The sequence below is a fragment of the Salvelinus alpinus genome, chromosome 6 (genome assembly GCF_045679555.1).
Source record: "Salvelinus alpinus chromosome 6, SLU_Salpinus.1, whole genome shotgun sequence".
Taxonomy (NCBI): Eukaryota; Metazoa; Chordata; class Actinopteri; order Salmoniformes; family Salmonidae; genus Salvelinus; species Salvelinus alpinus.
In genome coordinates, this window is record NC_092091.1 from 97,559,005 (window position 1) to 97,584,079 (window position 25,075).

At 43.6% G+C, this 25,075-nt stretch overlaps 1 protein-coding gene across 1 annotated transcript in view; it reads right to left on the reverse strand.

Annotated features, from left to right (window-relative positions):
- Window positions 1-25,075, reverse strand: part of tll1 (tolloid-like 1) — a 154,391-nt gene that overhangs the window by 96,318 nt on the left and 32,998 nt on the right. The window contains exons 3-4 of the mRNA XM_071408503.1: window positions 14,473-14,730; window positions 9,265-9,382 (exon numbers count right to left, since the gene is read on the reverse strand). Of these exons, the coding sequence (XP_071264604.1) occupies window positions 9,265-9,382; window positions 14,473-14,730 (376 nt within the window). The remainder of the gene's footprint in view (window positions 1-9,264; window positions 9,383-14,472; window positions 14,731-25,075) is intronic.

Below are 25,075 nucleotides of genomic sequence, written 5' to 3' on the forward strand. Positions count from 1 at the left end.
GAACGCTAGGATCAACCCTACTCCTCGGCCAGAGGGTCCAGTGTGAGGTCATAACGCTAGGATCAACCCTACTCCTCGGCCAGAGGGTCCAGTGTGAGGTCAGAACGCTAGGATCAACCCTACTCCTCGGCCAGAGGGTCCAGTGTGAGGTCAGAATGCTCAGATCAACCCTACTCCTCGGTCAGAGGGTCCAGTGTGAGGTCAGAACGCTACGATCAACCCTACTCCTCGGCCAGAGGGTCCAGTGTGAGGTCAGCACGCTAGGATCAACCCTACTCCTCGGCCAGAGGGTTCAGTGTGAGGTCAGAACGCTAGGATCAACCCTTCTCCTTGGCCAGAGGGTCCAGTGTGAGGTCAGAACGCTAGGATCAATCCTACTCCTCGGCCAGAGGGTCCAGTGTGAGGTCATAACGCTAGGATCAACCCTACTCCTCGGCCAGAGCGTGCAGTGTGAGGTCATAACGCTGGGATCAACCCTACTCCTCGGCCAGAGGGTCCAGTGTGAGGTCAGAACGCTAGGATCAACCCTCGGCCAGAGCGTCCAGTGTGAGGTCAGAACGCTACGATCAAACCTACTCCTCGGCCGGAGGGTCCAGTGTGAGGTCATAACGCTAGGATCAACCCTACTCCTCGGCCAGAGCGTCCAGTTTGAGGTCAGAACGCTAGGATCAACCCTTCTCCTCGGCCAGAGGGTCCAGTGTGAGGTCATAACGCTAGGATCAACCCTACTCCTCGGCCAGAGGGTCCAGTGTGAGGTCAGAACGCTAGGATCAGACCTACTCCTCGGCCAGAGGGTCCAGTGTGAGGTCAGAACGCTAGGATCAACCCTACTCCTCGGCCAGAGGGTCCAGTGTGAGGTCATAACGCTAGGATCAACCCTACTCCTCGGCCAGAGGGTCCAGTGTGAGGTCAGAACGCTAGGATCAACCCTACTCCTCGGCCAGAGGGTCCAGTGTGAGGTCAGAATGCTCAGATCAACCCTACTCCTCGGCCAGAGGGTCCAGTGTGAGGTCAGAACGCTACGATCAACCCTACTCCTCGGCCAGAGGGTCCAGTGTGAGGTCAGCACGCTAGGATCAACCCTACTCCTCGGCAAGAGGGTCCAGTGTGAGGTCAGAACGCTAGGATCAACCCTACTCCTCGGCCAGAGCGTCCAGTGTGAGGTCATAACGCTAGGATCAACCCTACTCCTCGGCCAGAGGGTCCAGTGTGAGGTCATAACGCTAGGATCAACCCTACTCCTCGGCCAGAGCGTGCAGTGTGAGGTCATAACGCTGGGATCAACCCTACTCCTCGGCCAGAGGGTCCAGTGTGAGGTCAGAACGCTAGGATCAACCCTCGGCCAGAGCGTCGAGTGTGAGGTCATAACGCTGGGATCAACCCTACTCCTCGGCCAGAGGGTCCAGTGTGAGGTCAGAACGCTGGGATCAACCCTACTCCTCGGCCAGAGGGTCCAGTGTGAGGTCAGAACGCTAGGATCAACCCTACTTCTCCGCCAGAGTGTCCAGTGTGAGGTCAGAATGCTCTGATCAACCCTACTCCTCGGCCAGAGGGTCCAGTGTGAGGTCATAACGCTAGGATCAACCCTACTCCTCGGCCAGAGGGTCCAGTGTGAGGTCAGAACGCTAGGATCAACCCTACTCCTCGGCCAGAGGGTCCAGTGTGAGGTCATAACGCTAGGATCAACCCTACTCCTCGGCCAGAGGGTCCAGTGTGAGGTCAGAACGCTAGGATCAACCCTACTCCTCGGCCAGAGGGTCCAGTGTGAGGTCAGAACGATAGGATCAACCCTACTCCTCGGCCAGAGGGTCCAGTGTGAGGTCATAATGCTAAGATCAACCCTACTCCTTGGCCAGAGGGTCCAGTGTGAGGTCAGAACGCTAGGATCAACCCTAATCCTCGGCCAGAGGGTCCAGTGTGAGGTCAGAATGCTCAGATCAACCCTACTCCTCGGCCAGAGGGTCCAGTGTGAGGTCAGAACGCTACGATCAACCCTACTCCTCGGCCAGAGGGTCCAGTGTGAGGTCAGCACGCTAGGATCAACCCTACTCCTCGGCCAGAGGGTTCAGTGTGAGGTCAGAACGCTAGGATCAACCCTTCTCCTTGGCCAGAGGGTCCAGTGTGAGGTCAGAACGCTAGGATCAATCCTACTCCTCGGCCAGAGCGTCCAGTGTGAGGTCATAACGCTAGGATCAACACTACTCCTCGGCCAGAGGGTCCAGTGTGAGGTCATAACGCTAGGATCAACCCTACTCCTCGGCCAGAGCGTGCAGTGTGAGGTCATAACGCTGGGATCAACCCTACTCCTCGGCCAGAGGGTCCAGTGTGAGGTCAGAACGCTAGGATCAACCCTCGGCCAGAGCGTCCAGTGTGAGGTCATAACGCTGGGATCAAACCTACTCCTCGGCCAGAGGGTCCAGTGTGAGGTCAGAACGCTGGGATCAACCCTACTCCTCGGCCAGAGGGTCCAGTGTGAGGTCAGAACGCTACGATCAAACCTACTCCTCGGCCGGAGGGTCCAGTGTGAGGTCATAACGCTAGGATCAACCCTACTCCTCGGCCAGAGCGTCCAGTTTGAGGTCATAACGCTGGGATCAACCCTACTCCTCGGCCAGAGGGTCCAGTGTGAGGTCAGAACGCTAGGATCAACCCTACTCCTCGGCCAGAGGGTCCAGTGTGAGGTCAGAACGCTAGGATCAACCCTACTCCTCGGCCAGAGGGTCCAGTGTGAGGTCAGAACGCTAGGATCAACCCTACTCCTCGGCCAGATCTTCCAGTGTGAGGTCAGAACGCTAGGATCAACCCTACTCCTCGGCCAGAGGGTCCAGTGTCAGGTCAGAACGCTAGGATCAACCCTACTCCTCGGCCAGAGGGTCCAGTGTGAGGTCAGAACGCTAGGATCAACCCTACTCCTCGGCCAGAGGGTCCAGTGTGAGGTCAGAACGCTAGGATAAACCCTACTCCTCGGCTAGAGGGTCCAGTGTGAGGTCAGAACGCTCTGATCAACCCTACTCCTCGGCCAGAGGGTCCAGTGTGAGGTCATAACGCTCTTATCAACCCTGCTCCTCGGCCAGAGGGTCCAGTGTGAGGTCAGAACGATCGGATCAACCCTACTCCTCGGCCAGAGGGTCCAGTGTGAGGTCAGAACGCTAGGATCAACCCTACTCCTCGGCCAGAGCGTCCAGTGTGAGGTCAGAACGCTAGGATCAACCCTACTCCTCGGCCAGAGGGTCCAATGTGAGGTCAGAAAGCTAGGATCAACCCTACTCCTCGGCCAGAGGGTCCAGTGTGAGGTCAGAACGCTAAGATCAACCCTACTCCTCGGCCAGAGGGTCCAGTGTGAGGTCAGAACGATCGGATCAACCCTACTCCTCGGCCAGAGCGTCCAGTGTGAGGTCAGAATGCTCTGATCAACCCTACTCCTCGGCCAGAGGGTCCAGTGTGAGGTCATAACGCTAGGATCAACCCTACTCCTCGGCCAGAGCTTCCAGTGTGAGGTCAGAACGCTAGGATCAACCCTACTCCTCGGCCAGAGGGTCCAGTGTGAGGTCAGAACGCTAGGATCAACCCTACTCCTCGGCCAGAGGGTCCAGTGTGAGGTCAGAACACTAGGATCAACCCTACTCCACGGCCAGAGGGTCCAGTGTGAGGTCAGAACGCTAGGATCAACCCTTCTCCTCGGCCAGAGGGTCCAGTGTGAGGTCAGAACGCTCGGATCAACCCTACACTTCGGCCAGAGGGTCCAGTGTGAGGTCAGAACGCTACGATCAACCCTCGGCCAGAGGGTCCAGTGTGAGGTCAGAACGCTAGGATCAACCCTACTCCTCGGCCAGAGGGTCCAGTGTGAGGTCAGAACGCTAGGATCAACCCTACTCCTCGGCCAGAGGGTCCAGTGTGAGGTCAGAACGCTAGGATCAACCCTACTCCTCGGCCAGATCTTCCATTGTGAGGTCAGAACGCTAGGATCAACCCTACTCCTCGGCCAGAGGGTCCAGTGTCAGGTCAGAACTCTAGGATCAACCCTACTCCTCGGCCAGAGGGTCCAGTGTGAGGTCAGAACGCTAGGATCAACCCTACTCCTCGGCCAGAAGGTCCAGTGTGAGGTCAGAACGCTAGGATAAACCCTACTCCTCGGCTAGAGGGTCCAGTGTGAGGTCAGAACGCTCTGATCAACCCTACTCCTCGGCCAGAGGGTCCAGTGTGAGGTCATAACGCTCTTATCAACCCTGCTCCTCGGCCAGAGGGTCCAGTGTGAGGTCAGAACGATCGGATCAACCCTACTCCTCGGCCAGAGGGTCCAGTGTGAGGTCAGAACGCTAGGATCAACCCTACTCCTCGGCCAGAGCGTCCAGTGTGAGGTCAGAACGCTAGGATCAACCCTACTCCTCGGCCAGAGGGTCCAATGTGAGGTCAGAAAGCTAGGATCAACCCTACTCCTCGGCCAGAGGGTCCAGTGTGAGGTCAGAACGCTAAGATCAACCCTACTCCTCGGCCAGAGGGTCCAGTGTGAGGTCAGAACGATCGGATCAACCCTACTCCTCGGCCAGAGCGTCCAGTGTGAGGTCAGAATGCTCTGATCAACCCTACTCCTCGGCCAGAAGGTCCAGTGTGAGGTCATAACGCTAGGATCAACCCTACTCCTAGGCCAGAGCTTCCAGTGTGAGGTCAGAACGCTAGGATCAACCCTACTCCTCGGCCAGAGGGTCCAGTGTGAGGTCAGAACGCTAGGATCAACCCTACTCCTCGGCCAGAGGGTCCAGTGTGAGGTCAGAACACTAGGATCAACCCTACACCACGGCCAGAGGGTCCAGTGTGAGGTCAGAACGCTAGGATCAACCCTTCTCCTCGGCCAGAGGGTCCAGTGTGAGGTCAGAACGCTCGGAGCAACCCTACACTTCGGCCAGAGGGTCCAGTGTGAGGTCAGAACGCTACGATCAACCCTCGGCCAGAGGGTCCAGTGTGAGGTCAGAACGCTAGGATCAACCCTACACTTCGGCCAGAGGGTCCAGTGTGAGGTCAGAACGCTAGGATCAACCCTACTCCTCGGCCAGAGGGTCCAGTGTGAAGTCAGAACGCTAGGATCAACCCTACTCCTCAGCCAGAGGGTCCAGTGTGAGGTCAGAACGCTAGGATCAACCCTAATCCTCGGCCAGAGGGTCCAGTGTGAGGTCAGAACGCTAGGATCAACCCTACTCCTCGGCCAGAGGGTCCAGTGTGAGGTCAGAACGCTACGATCAACCCTAATCTTCGGCCAGAGGGTCCAGTGTGAGGTCAGAACGCTAGGACCAACCCTACTCCTCGGCCAGAGGGTCCAGTGTGAGGTCAGAACGCTAGGATCAACCCTACTCCTCGGCCAGAGGGTCCAGTGTGAGGTCAGAACGCTAGGATCAACCCTACTCCTCGGCCAGAGGGTCCAGTGTGAGGTCAGAACGCTAGAATAAACCCTACTCCTCGGCCAGAGGGTCCAGTGTGAGGTCAGAACGCTAGGATCAACCCTAATCCTCGGCCAGAGGGTCCAGTGTGAGGTCAGAACGCTAGAATCAACCCTACTCCTCGGCCAGAGGGTCCAGTGTCAGGTCAGAACGCTAGGATCAACCCTAATCCTCGGCCAGAGGGTCCAGTGTGAGGTCAGAACGCTAGGATCAACCCTACTCCTCGGCCAGAGGGTCCAGTGTGAGGTCAGAACGCTAGGATCAACCCTACTCCTCGGCCAGAGGGTCCAGTGTGAGGTCAGAACGCTAGGATCAACCCTACTCCTCGGCCAGAGGGTCCAGTGTGAGGTCAGAACGCTAGAATCAACCCTACTCCTCGGCCAGAGGGTCCAGTGTGAGGTCAGAACGCTAGGATCAACCCTACTCCTCGGCCAGAGGGTCCAGTGTGAGGTCAGAACGCTACGATCAACCCTACTCCTCGGCCAGAGCGTCCAGAGTGAGGTCAGAACGCTACGAGAGCGAAGTGCTCTGAATTTACGAACAGTCAGTCTGACAGCACAGTTACAGTCACCAACGCTCTGGATAACATAAAAACGGCCTAACCAGCTCTGCTAGGGCGAGTAATGATCAGCGAGCTGTTTTATCATTTGTGTCAGTAAGTAGCTAGCAAGTTAGCCAGTTAGCCAGTTAGCTTGGCTACTTGACTGCTGTTATTAGTATAGAACCTCCGGAGCAACCCTTAAAGAGATGGGCGGGACTAAAGCTTAAGGGGGTGTTAACGATGCTGAATGGGTGTAGACAAAGAAGAGCTCTCCAGTAGCTGTACAAAAACATTCAAAGGCCATTTTCTCAAAAGTGAGGTTACAAGTTTATCGACTTTCAAAGTGTTGTTGTACAGGGTCAGTCATAGTAGTATGATAGGTGTTGTTTTACAGGGTCAGTCATAGTAGTATGATAGGTGTTGTTTTACAGGGTCAGTCATAGTAGTATGATAGGTGTTGTTTTACAGGGTCAGTCATAGTAGTATGATAGGTGTTGTTTTACAGGGTCAGCCATAGTAGTATGATAGGTGTTGTTTTACAGGGTCAGTCATAGTAGTATGATAGGTGTTGTTTTACAGGGTCAGCCATAGTAGTATGATAGGTGTTGTTTTACAGGGTCAGTCATAGTAGTATGATAGGTGTTGTTTTACAGGGTCAGTCACAGTAGTATAATAGGTGTTGTTTTACAGGGTCAGTCATAGTAGTATGATAGGTGTTGTTTTACAGGGTCAGTCATAGTAGTATGATAGGTGTTGTTTTACAGGGGCAGCCATAGTAGTATGATAGGTGTTGTTTTACAGGGTCAGTCATAGTAGTATGATAGGTGTTGTTTTACAGGGTCAGTCATAGTAGTATGATAGGTGTTGTTTTACAGGGTCAGTCATAGTAGTATGATAGGTGTTGTTTTACAGGGTCAGTCATAGTAGTATGATAGGTGTTGTTTTACAGGGGCAGCCATAGTAGTATGATAGGTGTTGTTTTACAGGGTCAGTCATAGTAGTATGATAGGTGTTGTTTTACAGGGTCAGTCATAGTAGTATGATAGGTGTTGTTTTACAGGGTCAGTCATAGTAGTATGATAGGTGTTGTTTTACAGGGTCAGTCATAGTAGTATGATAGGTGTTGTTTTACAGGGTCAGTCATAGTAGTATGATAGGTGTTGTTTTACAGGGTCAGTCATAGTAGTATGATAGGTGTTGTTTTACAGGGTCAGTCATAGTAGTATGATAGGTGTTGTTTTACAGGGTCAGTCATAGTAGTATGATAGGTGTTGTTTTACAGGGTCAGTCATAGTAGTATGATAGGTGTTGTTTTACAGGGTCAGTCATAGTAGTATGATAGGTGTTGTTTTACAGGGTCAGTCATAGTAGTATGATAGGTGGTGTTTTACAGGGTCAATCATAGTAGTATGATAGGTCCAGTGTAATGTGTTGTTTAAGTGCCTTGCTCAAGGGGACATCGACAGATTTTTTCATCTTGTCAGCTCTGGGATTCGAACCAGCGACCTTTACGGTAACTGGCCCACCGCTCTAACCGTTAGGCTACCTGCCTCCCGTAGATGAGGGTTGGATGCTGATGTCTGTTTCTTACTGCATGTATTTATACGAAACACTACGTTCTAAATAGTATGTAGTACGATTAGTACACACTACAGATGTAGGATCTTCATTTGATCACTCTTTTGTGTCTGAGAATGTTCTTGCACAAGCAGGAAATGCAAAACGTGTATTAAAAGGTTTATAAAGTCTTCTAAAGTTTGTCATTTCCACTTTAAAATGTCAGATTTGATTCGCCCCAACAACAACAAAAAAAATCCTTTAATTTCCTGTTGCTGCAGGATAATTTTCCTGTGTAGCTAACTGGCTCAAATTATGATCCTGCATCTGTACATAAGCACCAAGCCCCTTAGCTAGATAGAAGAGCGAGAGACGAAAGCCTCCCCGTGGGGGGGGGGAGCAGGAAGGAAAGGAAGGGGCCCATTGTTGAGGGACCGTGTCGTCTCTTGCTGTGACATGGTCATCAGGGAACCTTCTGTTCACACAAGCACACACACACACACTTTCTCACACACACACTTTCTCACACACACACTCTCACACGGACAGACTCTCACACACACACACTCTCACACACACACACTCACACACGCACTCTCACACGCACACACAACGAGAAAGTGAGTGGGACAATGGGCCAATACCTAACACCATCCTGCTATATCTTCCTCCCTACCCCCCCTCCTTCAAATCCCTCCCCTCTTCCTCCCTACCCCCCCTCCTTCACATCCCTCCCCTCTTCCTCCCTACCCCCCCTCCTTCACATCCCTCCCCTCTTCCTCCCTCTCTTCTTCACTCCCCCTCCTCACCCACAGGGTCTGTAAGTGAAGACGATGTAACTCTCCCCCTCTCTCCCTCTCCCCCTCTCCTCCTTCCCTCCCTCCCCTCCTCCCTCTCCCCCTCTCCTCCTTCCCCCCCTCCCCTCCTCCCTCTCCCCCTCTCCTCCTTCCCTCCCTCCCCTCCTCCCTCTCCCCCTCTCCTCCTTCCCCCTCCCCTCCTCCCTCTCCCCCTCTCCTCCTTCCCTCCCTCCCCTCCTCCCTCTCCCCCTCTCCCCCTTCCCTCCCTCCCCTCCTCCCTCTCCCCCTCTCCTCCTTCGCCCCCTCCCCTCCTCCCTCTCCCCCTCTCCCCCTTCCCTCCCTCCCCTCCTCCCTCTCCCCCCTCCTCACCCACAGGGTCTGTATGTGAAGACTGTATCTCTCCTCCCCCTCTCTCCCTCTCCCCCTCTCCTCCTTCCCTCCCTCCCCTCCTCCCTCTCCCCCTCTCCTCCTTCCCCCCCTCCCCTCCTCCCTCTCCCCCTCTCCTCCTTCCCTCCCTCCCCTCCTCCCTCTCCCCCTCTCCTCCTTCCCTCCCTCCCTCCTCCCTCTCCCCCTCTCCTCCTTCCCCCCCTCCCCTCCTCCCTCTCCCCCTCTCCTCCTTCCCTCCCTCCCCTCCTCCCTCTCCCCCTCTCCCCCTTCCCTCCCTCCCCTCTCTCCCTCTCTCCCCCCTCCTCACCCACAGGGTCGGTACGTGAAGACGATGTAACTCCCCTCCCTCCCTCCCTCCCTCCCTCCCTCTCATCCTTCCCTCTCCCCCCCCCTCTCCCCCTCTCTCCCCCATCCTCACCCACAGGGTCGGTATGTGAAGACGATGTAACTCTCCTCTCTCCCTCATCCCCTCTCTCTCTCTCCCTCCCTACCTCCCTCCCTCCCTCTCTCTCCCCCTCCCCCCCTCCCTCCCTCTCTCCCCCCTCCTCACCCACAGGGTCGGTACGTAAAAACGATGTAACTCTCCTCTTCAGTCTTCTCCATGAAGGTCACGCAGGTCAGTTTCTCCCAGTGACGCATCGCCTGCTTGAACATCGCTCTTTGACTGCCTGGAACACACACACACACCGTTATACACACACTGTTAAACACACACTGTTACACACACACACACACACACTGTTACACACACACACCTTTATACACACACTGTTACACACACACACACACACACACACCGTTAAACACACACTGTTACACACACACACACACACACTGTTACACACACACACCTTTATACACACACTGTTACACACACACACACACACACTGTTACACACACACACCTTTATACACACACTGTTACACACACACACACACACACACACACACTGTAATACACACACACACCGTTATACACACACAAACACACACACCGTTATACACAAACCGTTATACACAAACACACACACACCGTTATACACACACACACACACACACACTGTTATACACACACACGTTGTTATACACACACCGTTATACACACACACACACACACACACACACACACACACACACACACACACACACACACACACACACACACACACACACACACACCGTTACACACACCGTTACACACACACATTAAATATACACACACACATACTGACCAGTGGTATGAGTCCTCCTAGTCAGATCCATCATACATACTGACCAGTGGTATGAGTCCTCCTAGTCAGATCCATCATACATACTGACCAGTGGTATGAGTCCTCCTGGCCAGATCCATCACACATACTGACCAGTGGTATGAGTCCTCCTAGTCAGATCCACCATACATACTGACCAGTGGTATGAGTCCTCCTGGCCAGATCCATCATACATACTGACCAGTGGTATGAGTCCTCCTGGCCAGATCCATCACACATACTGACCAGTGGTATGAGTCCTCCTAGTCAGATCCATCATATATACTGACCAGTGGTATGAGTCATCTACTGACCAGTGGTATGAGTCCTCCTGGCCAGATCCATCATATATACTGACCAGTGGTATGAGTCCTCCTGGCCAGATCCATCATACATACTGACCAGTGGTATGAGTCCTCCTGGCCAGATCCACCATACATACTGACCAGTGGTATGAGTCCTCCTAGCCAGATGCATCATACATACTGACCAGTGGTATGAGTCCTCCTGTTCAGATCCACCATACATACTGACCAGTGGTATGAGTCCTCCTAGTCAGATCCATCATACATACTGACCAGTGGTATGAGTCCTCCTAGTCAGATCCATCATACATACTGACCAGTGGTATGAGTCCTCCTGGTCAGATCCATCATACATACTGACCAGTGGTATGAGTCCTCCTAGTCAGATCCACCATACATACTGACCAGTGGTATGAGTCCTCCTGGCCAGATCCACCATACATACTGACCAGTGGTATGAGTCCTCCTGGTCAGATCCATCATATATACTGACCAGTGGTATGAGTCCTCCTAGTCAGATCCATCATATATACTGACCAGTGGTATGAGTCCTCCTAGTCAGATCCGCCATATATACTGACCAGTAGTATGAGTCCTCCTAGCCAGATCCATCATACATACTGACCAGTGGTATGAGTCCTCCTGGTCAGATCCATCATATATACTGACCAGTGGTATGAGTCCTCCTGGCCAGATCCATCATATATACTGACCAGTGGTATGAGTCCTCCTAGTCAGATCCATCATATATACTGACCAGTGGTATGAGTCCTCCTAGTCAGATCCATCATATATACTGACCAGTGGTATGAGTCCTCCTGGCCAGATCCATCATATATACTGACCAGTGGTATGAGTCCTCCTGGTCAGATCCATCATATATACTGACCAGTGGTATGAGTCCTCCTAGTCAGATCCATCATATATACTGACCAGTGGTATGAGTCCTCCTGTTCAGATCCATCATATATACTGACCAGTGGTATGAGTCCTCCTAGTCAGATCCATCATATATACTGACCAGTGGTATGAGTCCTCCTGTTCAGATCCACCATACATACTGACCAGTGGTATGAGTCCTCCTGTTCAGATCCATCATATATACTGACCAGTGGTATGAGTCATCTACTGACCAGTGGTATGAGTCCTCCTGGCCAGATCCATCATATATACTGACCAGTGGTATGAGTCCTCCTGGCCAGATCCATCATACATACTGACCAGTGGTATGAGTCCTCCTGGCCAGATCCACCATACATACTGACCAGTGGTATGAGTCCTCCTAGCCAGATCCATCATACATACTGACCAGTGGTATGAGTCCTCCTGTTCAGATCCACCATACATACTGACCAGTGGTATGAGTCCTCCTAGTCAGATCCATCATACATACTGACCAGTGGTATGAGTCCTCCTAGTCAGATCCATCATACATACTGACCAGTGGTATGAGTCCTCCTGGTCAGATCCATCATACATACTGACCAGTGGTATGAGTCCTCCTAGTCAGATCCACCATACATACTGACCAGTGGTATGAGTCCTCCTGGCCAGATCCACCATACATACTGACCAGTGGTATGAGTCCTCCTGGTCAGATCCATCATATATACTGACCAGTGGTATGAGTCCTCCTAGTCAGATCCATCATATATACTGACCAGTGGTATGAGTCCTCCTAGTCAGATCCACCATATATACTGACCAGTAGTATGAGTCCTCCTAGCCAGATCCATCATACATACTGACCAGTGGTATGAGTCCTCCTGGTCAGATCCATCATATATACTGACCAGTGGTATGAGTCCTCCTGGTCAGATCCATCATATATACTGACCAGTGGTATGAGTCCTCCTAGTCAGATCCATCATATATACTGACCAGTGGTATGAGTCCTCCTGTTCAGATCCATCATATATACTGACCAGTGGTATGAGTCCTCCTAGTCAGATCCATCATATATACTGACCAGTGGTATGAGTCCTCCTGTTCAGATCCACCATACATACTGACCAGTGGTATGAGTCCTCCTGTTCAGATCCATCATATATACTGACCAGTGGTATGAGTCCTCCTAGTCAGATCCATCATATATACTGACCAGTGGTATGAGTCCTCCTGTTCAGATCCATCATACATACTGACCAGTGGTATGAGTCCTCCTAGTCAGATCCACCATACATACTGACCAGTGGTATGAGTCCTCCTAGTCAGATCCACCATACATACTGACCAGTGGTATGAGTCCTCCTGGTCAGATCCATCATATATACTGACCAGTGGTATGAGTCCTCCTGTTCAGATCCACCATATATACTGACCAGTGGTATGAGTCGTCCTAGTCAGATCCATCATACATACTGACCAGTGGTATGAGTCCTCCTAGCCAGATCCACCATACATACTGACCAGTGGTATGAGTCCTCCTAGTCAGATCCATCATATATACTGACCAGTGGTATGAGTCCTCCTGTTCAGATCCATCATACATACTGACCAGTGGTATGAGTCCTCCTAGCCAGATCCACCATACATACTGACCAGTGGTATGAGTCCTCCTGTTCAGATCCATCATATATACTGACCAGTGGTATGAGTCCTCCTAGTCAGATCCATCATATATACTGACCAGTGGTATGAGTCCTCCTAGTCAGATCCATCATATATACTGACCAGTGGTATGAGTCCTCCTAGTCAGATCCATCATACATACTGACCAGTGGTATGAGTCCTCCTGTTCAGATCCATCATATATACTGACCAGTGGTATGACTCCTCCTGTTCAGATACATCATACATACTGACCAGTGGTATGAGTCCTCCTAGCCAGATCCATCATACATACTGACCAGTGGTATGAGTCCTCCTAGTCAGATCCATCATATATACTGACCAGTGGTATGAGTCCTCCTAGTCAGATCCATCATACATACTGACCAGTGGTATGAGTCCTCCTAGTCAGATCCATCATATATACTGACCAGTGGTATGAGTCCTCCTGTTCAGATCCATCATACATACTGACCAGTGGTATGAGTCCTCCTAGTCAGATCCACCATACATACTGACCAGTGGTATGAGTCCTCCTAGTCAGATCCACCATACCTACTGACCAGTGGTATGAGTCCTCCTGGTCAGATCCATCATATATACTGACCAGTGGTATGAGTCCTCCTGTTCAGATCCACCATATATACTGACCAGTGGTATGAGTCGTCCTAGTCAGATCCATCATACATACTGACCAGTGGTATGAGTCCTCCTAGCCAGATCCACCATACATACTGACCAGTGGTATGAGTCCTCCTAGTCAGATCCATCATATATACTGACCAGTGGTATGAGTCCTCCTGTTCAGATCCATCATACATACTGACCAGTGGTATGAGTCCTCCTAGCCAGATCCACCATACATACTGACCAGTGGTATGAGTCCTCCTGTTCAGATCCATCATATATACTGACCAGTGGTATGAGTCCTCCTAGTCAGATCCATCATATATACTGACCAGTGGTATGAGTCCTCCTAGTCAGATCCATCATATATACTGACCAGTGGTATGAGTCCTCCTAGTCAGATCCATCATACATACTGACCAGTGGTATGAGTCCTCCTGTTCAGATCCATCATATATACTGACCAGTGGTATGACTCCTCCTGTTCAGATCCATCATACATACTGACCAGTGGTATGAGTCCTCCTAGCCAGATCCATCATACATACTGACCAGTGGTATGAGTCCTCCTAGTCAGATCCATCATATATACTGACCAGTGGTATGAGTCCTCCTAGTCAGATCCATCATACATACTGACCAGTGGTATGAGTCCTCCTAGTCAGATCCATCATATATACTGACCAGTGGTATGAGTCCTCCTAGTCAGATCCACCATACATACTGACCAGTGGTATGAGTCCTCCTAGTCAGATCCACCATACATACTGACCAGTGGTATGAGTCCTCCTAGTCAGATCCACCATACATACTGACCAGTGGTATGAGTCCTCCTAGTCAGATCCATCATATATACTGACCAGTGGTATGAGTCCTCCTGGTCAGATCCATCATACATACTGACCAGTGTAGATTGAATTTAATTAATGAGTACATTAGAGGAATTATTTACATACTGACCAGTGAAGTTTCCACCTATGAGGTAAGGTATGAGTCCTCCCAGTCAGATCCATCACGCATACTCACCAGTGAAGTTTCCTCCGATGATGTAAGGTATAACTCCTCCTGGCCAGATCCTCTCAGCTCGGGAGGTTGCTGCTCTAGGAACACGACTCTTCACAACAACGCTCCAGGCATTCTCTGTTTTCCCCAATCTTGCTGACTTCACTCTATTCCCACTCTTTACGGCTTTCCCAGCCTTCCCAGTCTTTCCAGCAACAGCTTTCCCAGTCTGGGTCCTGGGACCGGAGGCTGATTCTTGACTGGAGTTCATAGGCCTATAGTCTGGAGGAGAGGAGAGGAGAGGAGAGGAGAGGAGAGGAGAGGAGAGGAGAGGAGAGAGAGAGAGAGAGAGAGAGAGGAGAGGAGAGGAGAGGAGAGGAGAGGAGAAGAGAAGAGAAGAGAAGAGAAGAGAAGAGAAGAGAAGAGAAGAGAAGAGAAGAGAAGAGAAGAGAAGAGAAGAGAGGAGAGGAGAGGAGAGGAGAGGAGAGGAGAGGAGAGGAGAGGAGAGGAGAGGAGAGGAGAGGAGAGGAGGGGAGAGGAGTCAAGCTAGCGGCTGTGTAAAGACTATAATAATATAATATATAGTAAATCTACAGCTGTGTAAAGACTATAATAATATAATATTTATTAATACTACATCTGTGTAAAGACTATAGTAATATAATATGTATTAATACTACATCTGTGTAAAGACTATAGTAATATAATATGTATTAATACTACATCTGTGTAAAGACTATAATAATATAATATATATTAATACTACATCTGTGTAAAGACTATAATAATATAATATATATTAATACTACAGCTGTGTAAAGACTATAATAATAAAATATTTATTAATACTACATCTGTGTAAAGACTATAGTAATATAATATTTATTAATACTACATCTGTGTAAAGACTATAGTAATATAATATTTATTAATACTACATCTGTGTAAAGACTATAATAATATAATATACAGTGGGGAGAACAAGTATTTGATACACTGCCGATTTTGCAGATTTTCCTACTTAAAAAGCATGTAGAGGTCTGTAATTTTTATCATAGGTACACTTCAACTGTGAGAGACGGAATCTAAAACAAAAATCCCGAAAATCACATTGTATGATTTTTAAGTAATTAATTAGCATTTTATTGCATGACATAAGTATTTGATACATCAGAAAAGCAGAACTTAATATTTGGTACAGAATCCTTTGTTTGCAATTACAGAGATCATACGTTTCCTGTAGTTCTTGACCAGGTTTGCACACACTGCAGCAGGGATTTTGGCCCACTCCTCCATACAGACCTTCTCCAGATCCTTCAGGTTTCGGGGCTGTCGCTGGGCAATACGGACTTTCAGCTCCCTCCAAAGATTTTCTATTGGGTTCAGGTCTGGAGACTGGCTAGGCCACTCCAGGACCTTGAGATACTTCTTACGGAGCCACTCCTTAGTTGCCCTGGCTGTGTGTTTCGGGTCGTTGTCATGCTGGAAGACCCAGCCACGACCCATCATCAATGCTCTTACTGAGGGAAGGAGGTTGTTGGCTAAGATCTCGCAATACATGGCCCCATCCATCCTCCCCTCAATACGGTGCAGTCGTCCTGTCCCCTTTGCAGAAAAGCATCCCCAAAGAATGATGTTTCCACCTCCATGCTTCACGGTTGGGATGGTGTTCTTGGGGTTGTACTCATCCTTCTTCTTCCTCCAAACACGGCGAGTGGAGTTTAGACCAAAAAGCTCTATTTTTGAATCATCAGACCACATGACCTTCTCCCATTCCTCCTCTGGATCATCCAGATGGTCATTGGCAAACTTCAGACGGGCCTGGACATGCGCCTGCTTGAGCAGGGGGACCTTGTGTGCGCTGCAGGATTTTAATCCATGACGGCGTAGTGTGTTACTAATGGTTTTCTTTGAGACTGTGGTCCCAGCTCTCTTCAGGTCATTGACCAGGTCCTGCCGTGTAGTTCTGGGCTGATCCCTCACCTTCCTCATGATCATTGATGCCCCACGAGGTGAGATCTTGCATGGAGCCCCAGACCGAGGGTGATTGACCATCATCTTGAACATCTTCTATTTTCTTCTATTTTCTAATAATTGCGCCAACAGTTGTTGCCTTCTCACCAAGCTGCTTGCCTATTGTCCTGTAGCCCATCCCAGCCTTGTGCAGGTCTACAATTTTATCCCTGATGTCCTTACACAGCTCTCTGGTCTTGGCCATTGTGGAGAGGTTGGAGTCTGTTTGATTGAGTGTGTGGACAGGTGTCTTTTATACAGGTAACGAGTTCAAACAGGTGCAGTTAATACAGGTAATGAGTGGAGAACAGGAGGGCTTCTTAAAGAAAAACTAACAGGTCTGTGAGAGCCGGAATTCTTACTGGTTGGTAGGTGATCAAATACTTATGTCATGCAATAAAATGCAAATGAATTACTTCAAAATCATACAATGTGATTTTCTGGATTTTTGTTTTAGATTCCGTCTCTCACAGTTGAAGTGTACCTATGATAAAAATTACAGACCTCTACATGCTTTGTAAGTAGGAAAACCTGCAAAATCGGCAGTGTATCAAATACTTGTTCTCCCCACTGTATATTAATACTACATCTGTGTAAAGACTATAATAATATAATACAATATATATATTAATACTACATCTGTGTAAAGACTATAATATTATAATATATATTAATACTACATCTGTGTAAAGACTATAATAATATAATATATATTAATACTACATCTGTGTAAAGACTATAATAATATAATATATATTACATTTACATTACATTTAAGTCATTTAGCTGACGCTCTTATCCAGAGCGACTTACAATTTGGAAAGTTCATACATATTCATCCTGGTCCCCCCGTGGGGAATGAACCCACAACCCTGGCGTTGCAAGCGCCATGCTCTACCAACTGAGCCACACGGGACCACATATTAATACTACATCTGTGTAAAAACTTTAACAATATCATATGTATTATTACTACATCTGTGTAAAGACTATAATAATATAATACAATATATATATTAATACTACATCTGTGTAAAGACTATAATAATATAATATTTATTAATACTACAGCTGTGTAAAGACTATAATAATATAATATATATTAATACTACATCTGTGTAAAGACTATAATAATATAATACAATATATATATATTAATACTACATCTGTGTAAAGACTATAATAATATAATATATATTAATACTACATCTGTGTAAAGACTATAATAATATAATATATATTAATACTACATCTGTGTAAAGACTATAATAATATAATATATATTAATACTACAGCTGTGTAAAGACTATAGTAATATAATATTTATTAATACTACATCTGTGTAAAGACTATAATAATATAATATATATTAATACTACAGCTGTGTAAAGACTATAATAATATAATATTTATTAATACTACATCTGTGTAAAGACTATAGTAATATAATATTTATTAATACTACATCTGTGTAAAGACTATAATAATATAATATTTATTAATACTACATCTGTGTAAAGACTATAATAATATAATATATAGTAATACTACATCTGTGTAAAGACTATAATAATATAATATATATTAATACTACATCTGTGTAAAGACTATAATAATATAATACAATATATATATTAATACTACATCTGTGTAAAGACTATAATAATATAATATATATTAATACTACATCTGTGTAAAGACTATAATAATATAATATATATTAATACTACATCTGTGTAGAGACTATAATAATATAATATTTATTAATACTACATCTGTGTAAAGACTATAATAATATAATATATATTAATACTACAGCTGTGTAAAGACTATAATAATAAAATATTTATTAATACTACATCTGTGTAAAGACTATAGTAATATAATATTTATTAATACTACATCTGTGTAAAGACTATAGTAATATAATATTTATTAATACTACATCTGTGTAAAGACTATAATAATATAATATATATTAATACTACATCTGTGTAAAGACTATAATATTATAATATATATTAATACTACATCTGTGTAAAGACTATAATAATATAATATATATTAATACTACATCTGTGTAAAGACTATAATAATATAATATATATTAATACTACATCTGTGTAAAAACTTTAACAATATCATATGTATTATTACTACATCTGTGTAAAGACTATAATAATATAATACAATATATATATTAATACTACATCTGTGTAAAGACTATAATAATATAATATTTATTAATACTACAGCTGTGTAAAGACTATAATAATATAATATATATTAATACTACATCTGTGTAAAGACTATAATAATATAATACAATATATATATTAATACTACATCTGTGTAAAGACTATAATAATATAATATATATTAATACTACATCTGTGTAAAGAAAATAATAATATAATATATATTAATACTACATCTGTGTAAAGACTATAATAATATAATATATATTAATACTACAGCTGTGTAAAGACTATAATAATATAATATATATTAATACTACAGCTGTGTAAAGACTATAATAATATAATATATATTAATACTACAGCTGTGTAAAGACTATAGTAATATAATATTTATTAATACTACATCTGTGTAAAGACTATAATAATATAATATATATTAATACTACAGCTGTGTAAAGACTATAATAATATAATATTTATTAATACTACATCTGTGTAAAGACTATAGTAATATAATATTTATTAATACTACATCTGTGTAAAGACTATAATAATATAATATTTATTAATACTACATCTGTGTAAAGACTATAATAATATAATATATAGTAATACTACATCTGTGTAAAGACTATAATAATATAATATATATTAATACTACATCTGTGTAAAGACTATAATAATAAAATATATATTAATACTACAGCTGTGTAAAGACTATAATAATATAATATATATTAATACTACAGCTGTGTAAAGACTATAATAATATAATATTTATTAATACTACATCTGTGTAAAGACTATAGTAATATAATATTTATTAATACTACATCTGTGTAAAGACTATAATAATATAATATTTATTAATACTACATCTGTGTAAAGACTATAATAATATAATATATAGTAATACTACATCTGTGTAAAGACTATAATAATATAATATATATTAATACTACAGCTGTGTAAAGACTATAATAATATAATATATATTAATACTACATCTGTGTAGAGACTATAATAATATAATATATATTAATACTACAGCTGTGTAAAGACTATAATAATATAATATTTATTAATACTACATCTGTGTAGAGACTATAATAATATAATATATATTAATACTACAGCTGTGTAAAGACTATAATAATATAATATATATTAATACTACATCTGTGTAGAGACTATAATAATATAATATATATTAATACTACAGCTGTGTAAAGACTATAATAATATAATATTTATTAATACTACATCAGTGTAGAGACTATAATAATATAATATATATTAATACTACAGCTGTGTAAAGACTATAATAATATAATATATATTAATACTACATCTGTGTAGAGACTATAATAATATAATATATATTAATACTACAGCTGTGTAAAGACTATAATAATATAATACAATATATATATTAATACTACATCTGTGTAAAGACTATAATAATATAATATATATTAATACTACATCTGTGTAAAGACTATAATAATATAATATATATTAATACTACATCTGTGTAGAGACTATAATAATATAATATATATTAATACTACAGCTGTGTAAAGACTATAATAATATAATATTTATTAATACTACATCTGTGTAAAGACTATAATAATATAATATATATTAATACTACAGCTGTGTAAAGACTATAATAATATAATATATATTAATACTACATCTGTGTAGAGACTATAATAATATAATATATATTAATACTACAGCTGTGTAAAGACTATAATAATATAATATATATTAATACTACATCTGTGTAGAGACTATAATAATATAATATATATTAATACTACAGCTGTGTAAAGACTATAATAATATAATATATATTAATACTACATCTGTGTAAAGACTATAATAATATAATATTTATTAATACTACATCTGTGTAAAGACTATAGTAATATAATATTTATTAATACTACATCTGTGTAAAGACTATAATAATATAATATTTATTAATACTACATCTGTGTAAAGACTATAATAATATAATATATATTAATACTACATCTGTGTAGAGACTATAATAATATAATATATATTAATACTACATCTGTGTAAAGACTATAATAATATAATATATAGTAATACTACATCTGTGTAAAGACTATAATAATATAATATATAGTAATACTACATCTGTGTAAAGACTATAATAATATAATATATAGTAATACTACATCTGTGTAAAGACTATAATAATATAATATATAGTAATACTACATCTGTGTAAAGACTATAATAATATAATATATAGTAATACTACATCTGTGTAAAGACTATAATAATATAATATATAGTAATACTACATCTGTGTAAAGACTATAATAATATAATATATATTAATACTACATCTGTGTAAAGACTATAATAATATAATATATAGTAATACTACATCTGTGTAAAGACTATAATAATATAATATATAGTAATACTACATCTGTGTAAAGACTATAATAATATAATATATATTAATACTACATCTGTGTAAAGACTATAATAATATAATATATAGTAATACTACATCTGTGTAAAGACTATAATAATATAATATATATTAATACTACAGCTGTGTAAAGACTATAATAATATAATATATATTAATACTACAGCTGTGTAAAGACTATAGTAATATAATATATATTAATACTACAGCTGTGTAAAGACTATAATAATATAATATATATTAATACTACATCTGTGTAAAGACTATAATAATATAATATATATTAATACTACATCTGTGTAAAGACTATAATAATATAATATATATTAATACTACATCTGTGTAAAGACTATAATAATATAATATATATTAATACTACATCTGTGTAGAGACTATAATAATATAATATATATTAATACTACATCTGTGTAGAGACTATAATAATATAATATATATTAATACTACATCTGTGTAAAGACTATAATAATATAATATATATTAATACTACATCTGTGTAAAGACTATAATAATATAATATATATTAATACTACATCTGTGTAAAGACTATAGTAATATAATATATATTAATACTACATCTGTGTAAAGACTATAGTAATATAATATATATTAATACTACATCTGTGTAAAGACTATAATAATATAATATATATTAATACTACATCTGTGTAGAGACTATAATAATATAATATATATTAATACTACATCTGTGTAAAGACTATAATAATATAATATATATTAATACTACAGCTGTGTAAAGACTATAATAATATAATATATATTAATACTACATCTGTGTAAAGACTATAATAATATAATATATATTAATACTACATCTGTGTAGAGACTATATAATATAATATATATTAATACTACATCTGTGTAAAGACTATAATAATATAATATATATTAATACTACAGCTGTGTAAAGACTATAATAATATAATATATATTAATACTACATCTGTGTAAAGACTATAATAATATAATATATATTAATACTACATCTGTGTAAAGACTATAATAATATAATATATATTAATACTACAGCTGTGTAAAGACTATAATAATATAATATATATTAATACTACATCTGTGTAGAGACTATAGTAATATAATATATATTAATACTACATCTGTGTAAAGACTATAATAATATAATATATATTAATACTACAGCTGTGTAAAGACTATAATAATATAATATATATTAATACTACATCTGTGTAAAGACTATAGTAATATAATATATATTAATACTACATCTGTGTAAAGACTATAATAATATAATATATATTAATACTATATAAAATACCCCATAACGGATATACCACATTTACATAAGTATTCAGACCCTTTACTCAGTACGTTGTTGAAGAACCTTTGGCAGCATTTACAGCCTTGAGTCTTCTTGGGTCTGACGCTACAAGCTTGGCACACCTGTATTAGGGGAGTTTCTCCCATTCTTCTCTGCAGATCCTCTCAAACTCTGTCAGGTTGGATGGGGAGCGTCGCTGCACAGCTATTTTCAGGTCTCTCCAGAGATGTTCTATCGGGTTCAAGTCCGGGATCTGGCTGGGCCACTCAAGGACATTCAGAGACTTGTCACGAAGCCACGCTGCGTTGTCTTGGCTGTGTGCATAGGGTCGTTGTCCTGTTGGAAGGTGAACCTTCGCCCCAAGTCTGAGGTCCTGAGCGCTCTGGAGCAGGTTTTCATCAAGGATCTCTCTGCACTTTGTTATCCTTCACGTGGCAGCATGTCAAGTCGCTTGTCTGTGACTAGTAGATTTTAACCTACTAATAACCTATTCATTTATTATGGAGCAAAGCCACAATGTCCTTGTTGTGAAGTGCAAACTGTTTTGTTTTGCTGGTGTCAAGATCACGGGTCTCCCTCAACTCGGGTAAAAATAAATTGCGCTATTTGCACTTCTTTACTTGAAGTTGACCAAAGTAACCGTCTCTCTGGCTGAACTCTGACCTGGGCTCTATCCTCAGCTCTCCCTCTGCAGAGTGTCTGGTCCAAGCTGCTCCTCTGATCTGGGTTCTATCCTCAGCAGAGTGTCTGGTCCAAGCTGCTCCTCTGATCTGGGTTCTATCCTCAGCAGAGTGTCTGGTCCAAGCTGCTCCTCTGACCTGGGTTCTATCCTCAGCAGAGTGGCTGGTCCAAGCTGCTCCTCTGACCTGGGTTCTATCCCCAGCAGAGTGTCTGTTCCAAGCTGCTCCTCTGATCTGGGTTCTATCCTCAGCAGAGTGTCTGGTCCAAGCTGCTCCTCTGATCTGGGTTCTATCCTCAGCAGAGTGTCTGGTCCAAGCTGCTCCTCTGATCTGGGTTCTATCCTCAGCAGAGTGTCTGGTCCAAGCTGCTCCTCTGATCTGGGTTCTATCCTCAGCAGAGTGTCTGGTCCAAGCTGCTCCTCTGATCTGGGTTCTATCCTCAGCAGAGTGTCTGGTCCAAGCTGCTCCTCTGACCTTGGTTCTATCCTCAGCAGAGTGTCTGGTCCAAGCTGCTCCTCTGACCTGGGTTCTATCCTCAGCAGAGTGTCTGGTCCAAGCTGCTCCTCTGATCTGGGTTCTATCCTCAGCAGAGTGTCTGGTCCAAGCTGCTCCTCTGATCTGGGTTCTATCCTCAGCAGAGTGTCTGGTCCAAGCTGCTCCTCTGATCTGGGTTCTATCCTCAGCAGAGTGTCTGGTCCAAGCTGCTCCTCTGACCTGGGTTCTATCCTCAGCAGAGTGTCTGGTTCAAGCTGCTCCTCTGATCTGGGTTCTATCCTCAGCAGAGTGTCTGGTCCAAGCTGCTCCTCTGATCTGGGTTCTATCCTCAGCAGAGTGTCTGGTCCAAGCTGCTCCTCTGATCTGGGTTCTATCCTCAGCAGAGTGTCTGGTCCAAGCTGCTCCTCTGACCTGGGTTCTATCCTCAGCAGAGTGTCTGGTCCAAGCTGCTCCTCTGATCTGGGATCTATCCTCAGCAGAGTGCCTGGTCCAAGCTGCTCCTCTGATCTGGGTTCTATCCTCAGCAGAGTGTCTGGTCCAAGCTGCTCCTCTGATCTGGGTTCTATCCTCAGCAGAGTGTCTGGTCCAAGCTGCTCCTCTGATCTGGGTTCTATCCTCAGCAGAGTGTCTGGTCCAAGCTGCTCCTCTGATCTGGGTTCTATCCTCAGCAGAGTGTCTGGTCCAAGCTGCTCCTCTGACCTGGGTTCTATCCTCAGCAGAGTGTCTGGTCCAAGCTGCTCCTCTGATCTGGGTTCTATCCTCAGCAGAGTGTCTGGTCCAAGCTGCTCCTCTGACCTGGGTTCTATCCTCAGCAGAGTGTCTGGTCCAAGCTGCTCCTCTGATCTGGGTTCTATCCTCAGCAGAGTGTCTGGTCCAAGCTGCTCCTCTGACCTGGGTTCTATCCTCTGCAGAGTGTCTGGTCCAAGCTGCTCCTCTGACCTGGGTTCTATCCTCAGCAGAGTGTCTGGTCCAAGCTGCTCCTCTGATCTGGGTTCTATCCTCAGCAGAGTGTCTGGTCCAAGCTGCTCCTCTGACCTGGGTTCTATCCTCAGCAGAGTGTCTGGTCCAAGCTGCTCCTCTGACCTGGGTTCTATCCTCAGCAGAGTGTCTGGTCCAAGCTGCTGCTCTGATCTGGGTTCTATCCTCAGCAGAGTGTCTGGTCCAAGCTGCTCCTCTGATCTGGGTTCTATCCTCAGCAGAGTGTCTGGTCCAAGCTGCTCCTCTGATCTGGGTTCTATCCTCAGCAGAGTGTCTGGTCCAAGCTGCTCCTCTGATCTGGGTTCTATCCTCAGCAGAGTGTCTCGTCCAAGCTGCTCCTCTGATCTGGGTTCTATCCTCAGCAGAGTGTCTGGTCCAAGCTGCTACTCTGACCTGGGTTCTATCCTCAGCAGAGTGTCTGGTCCAAGCTGCTCCTCTGACC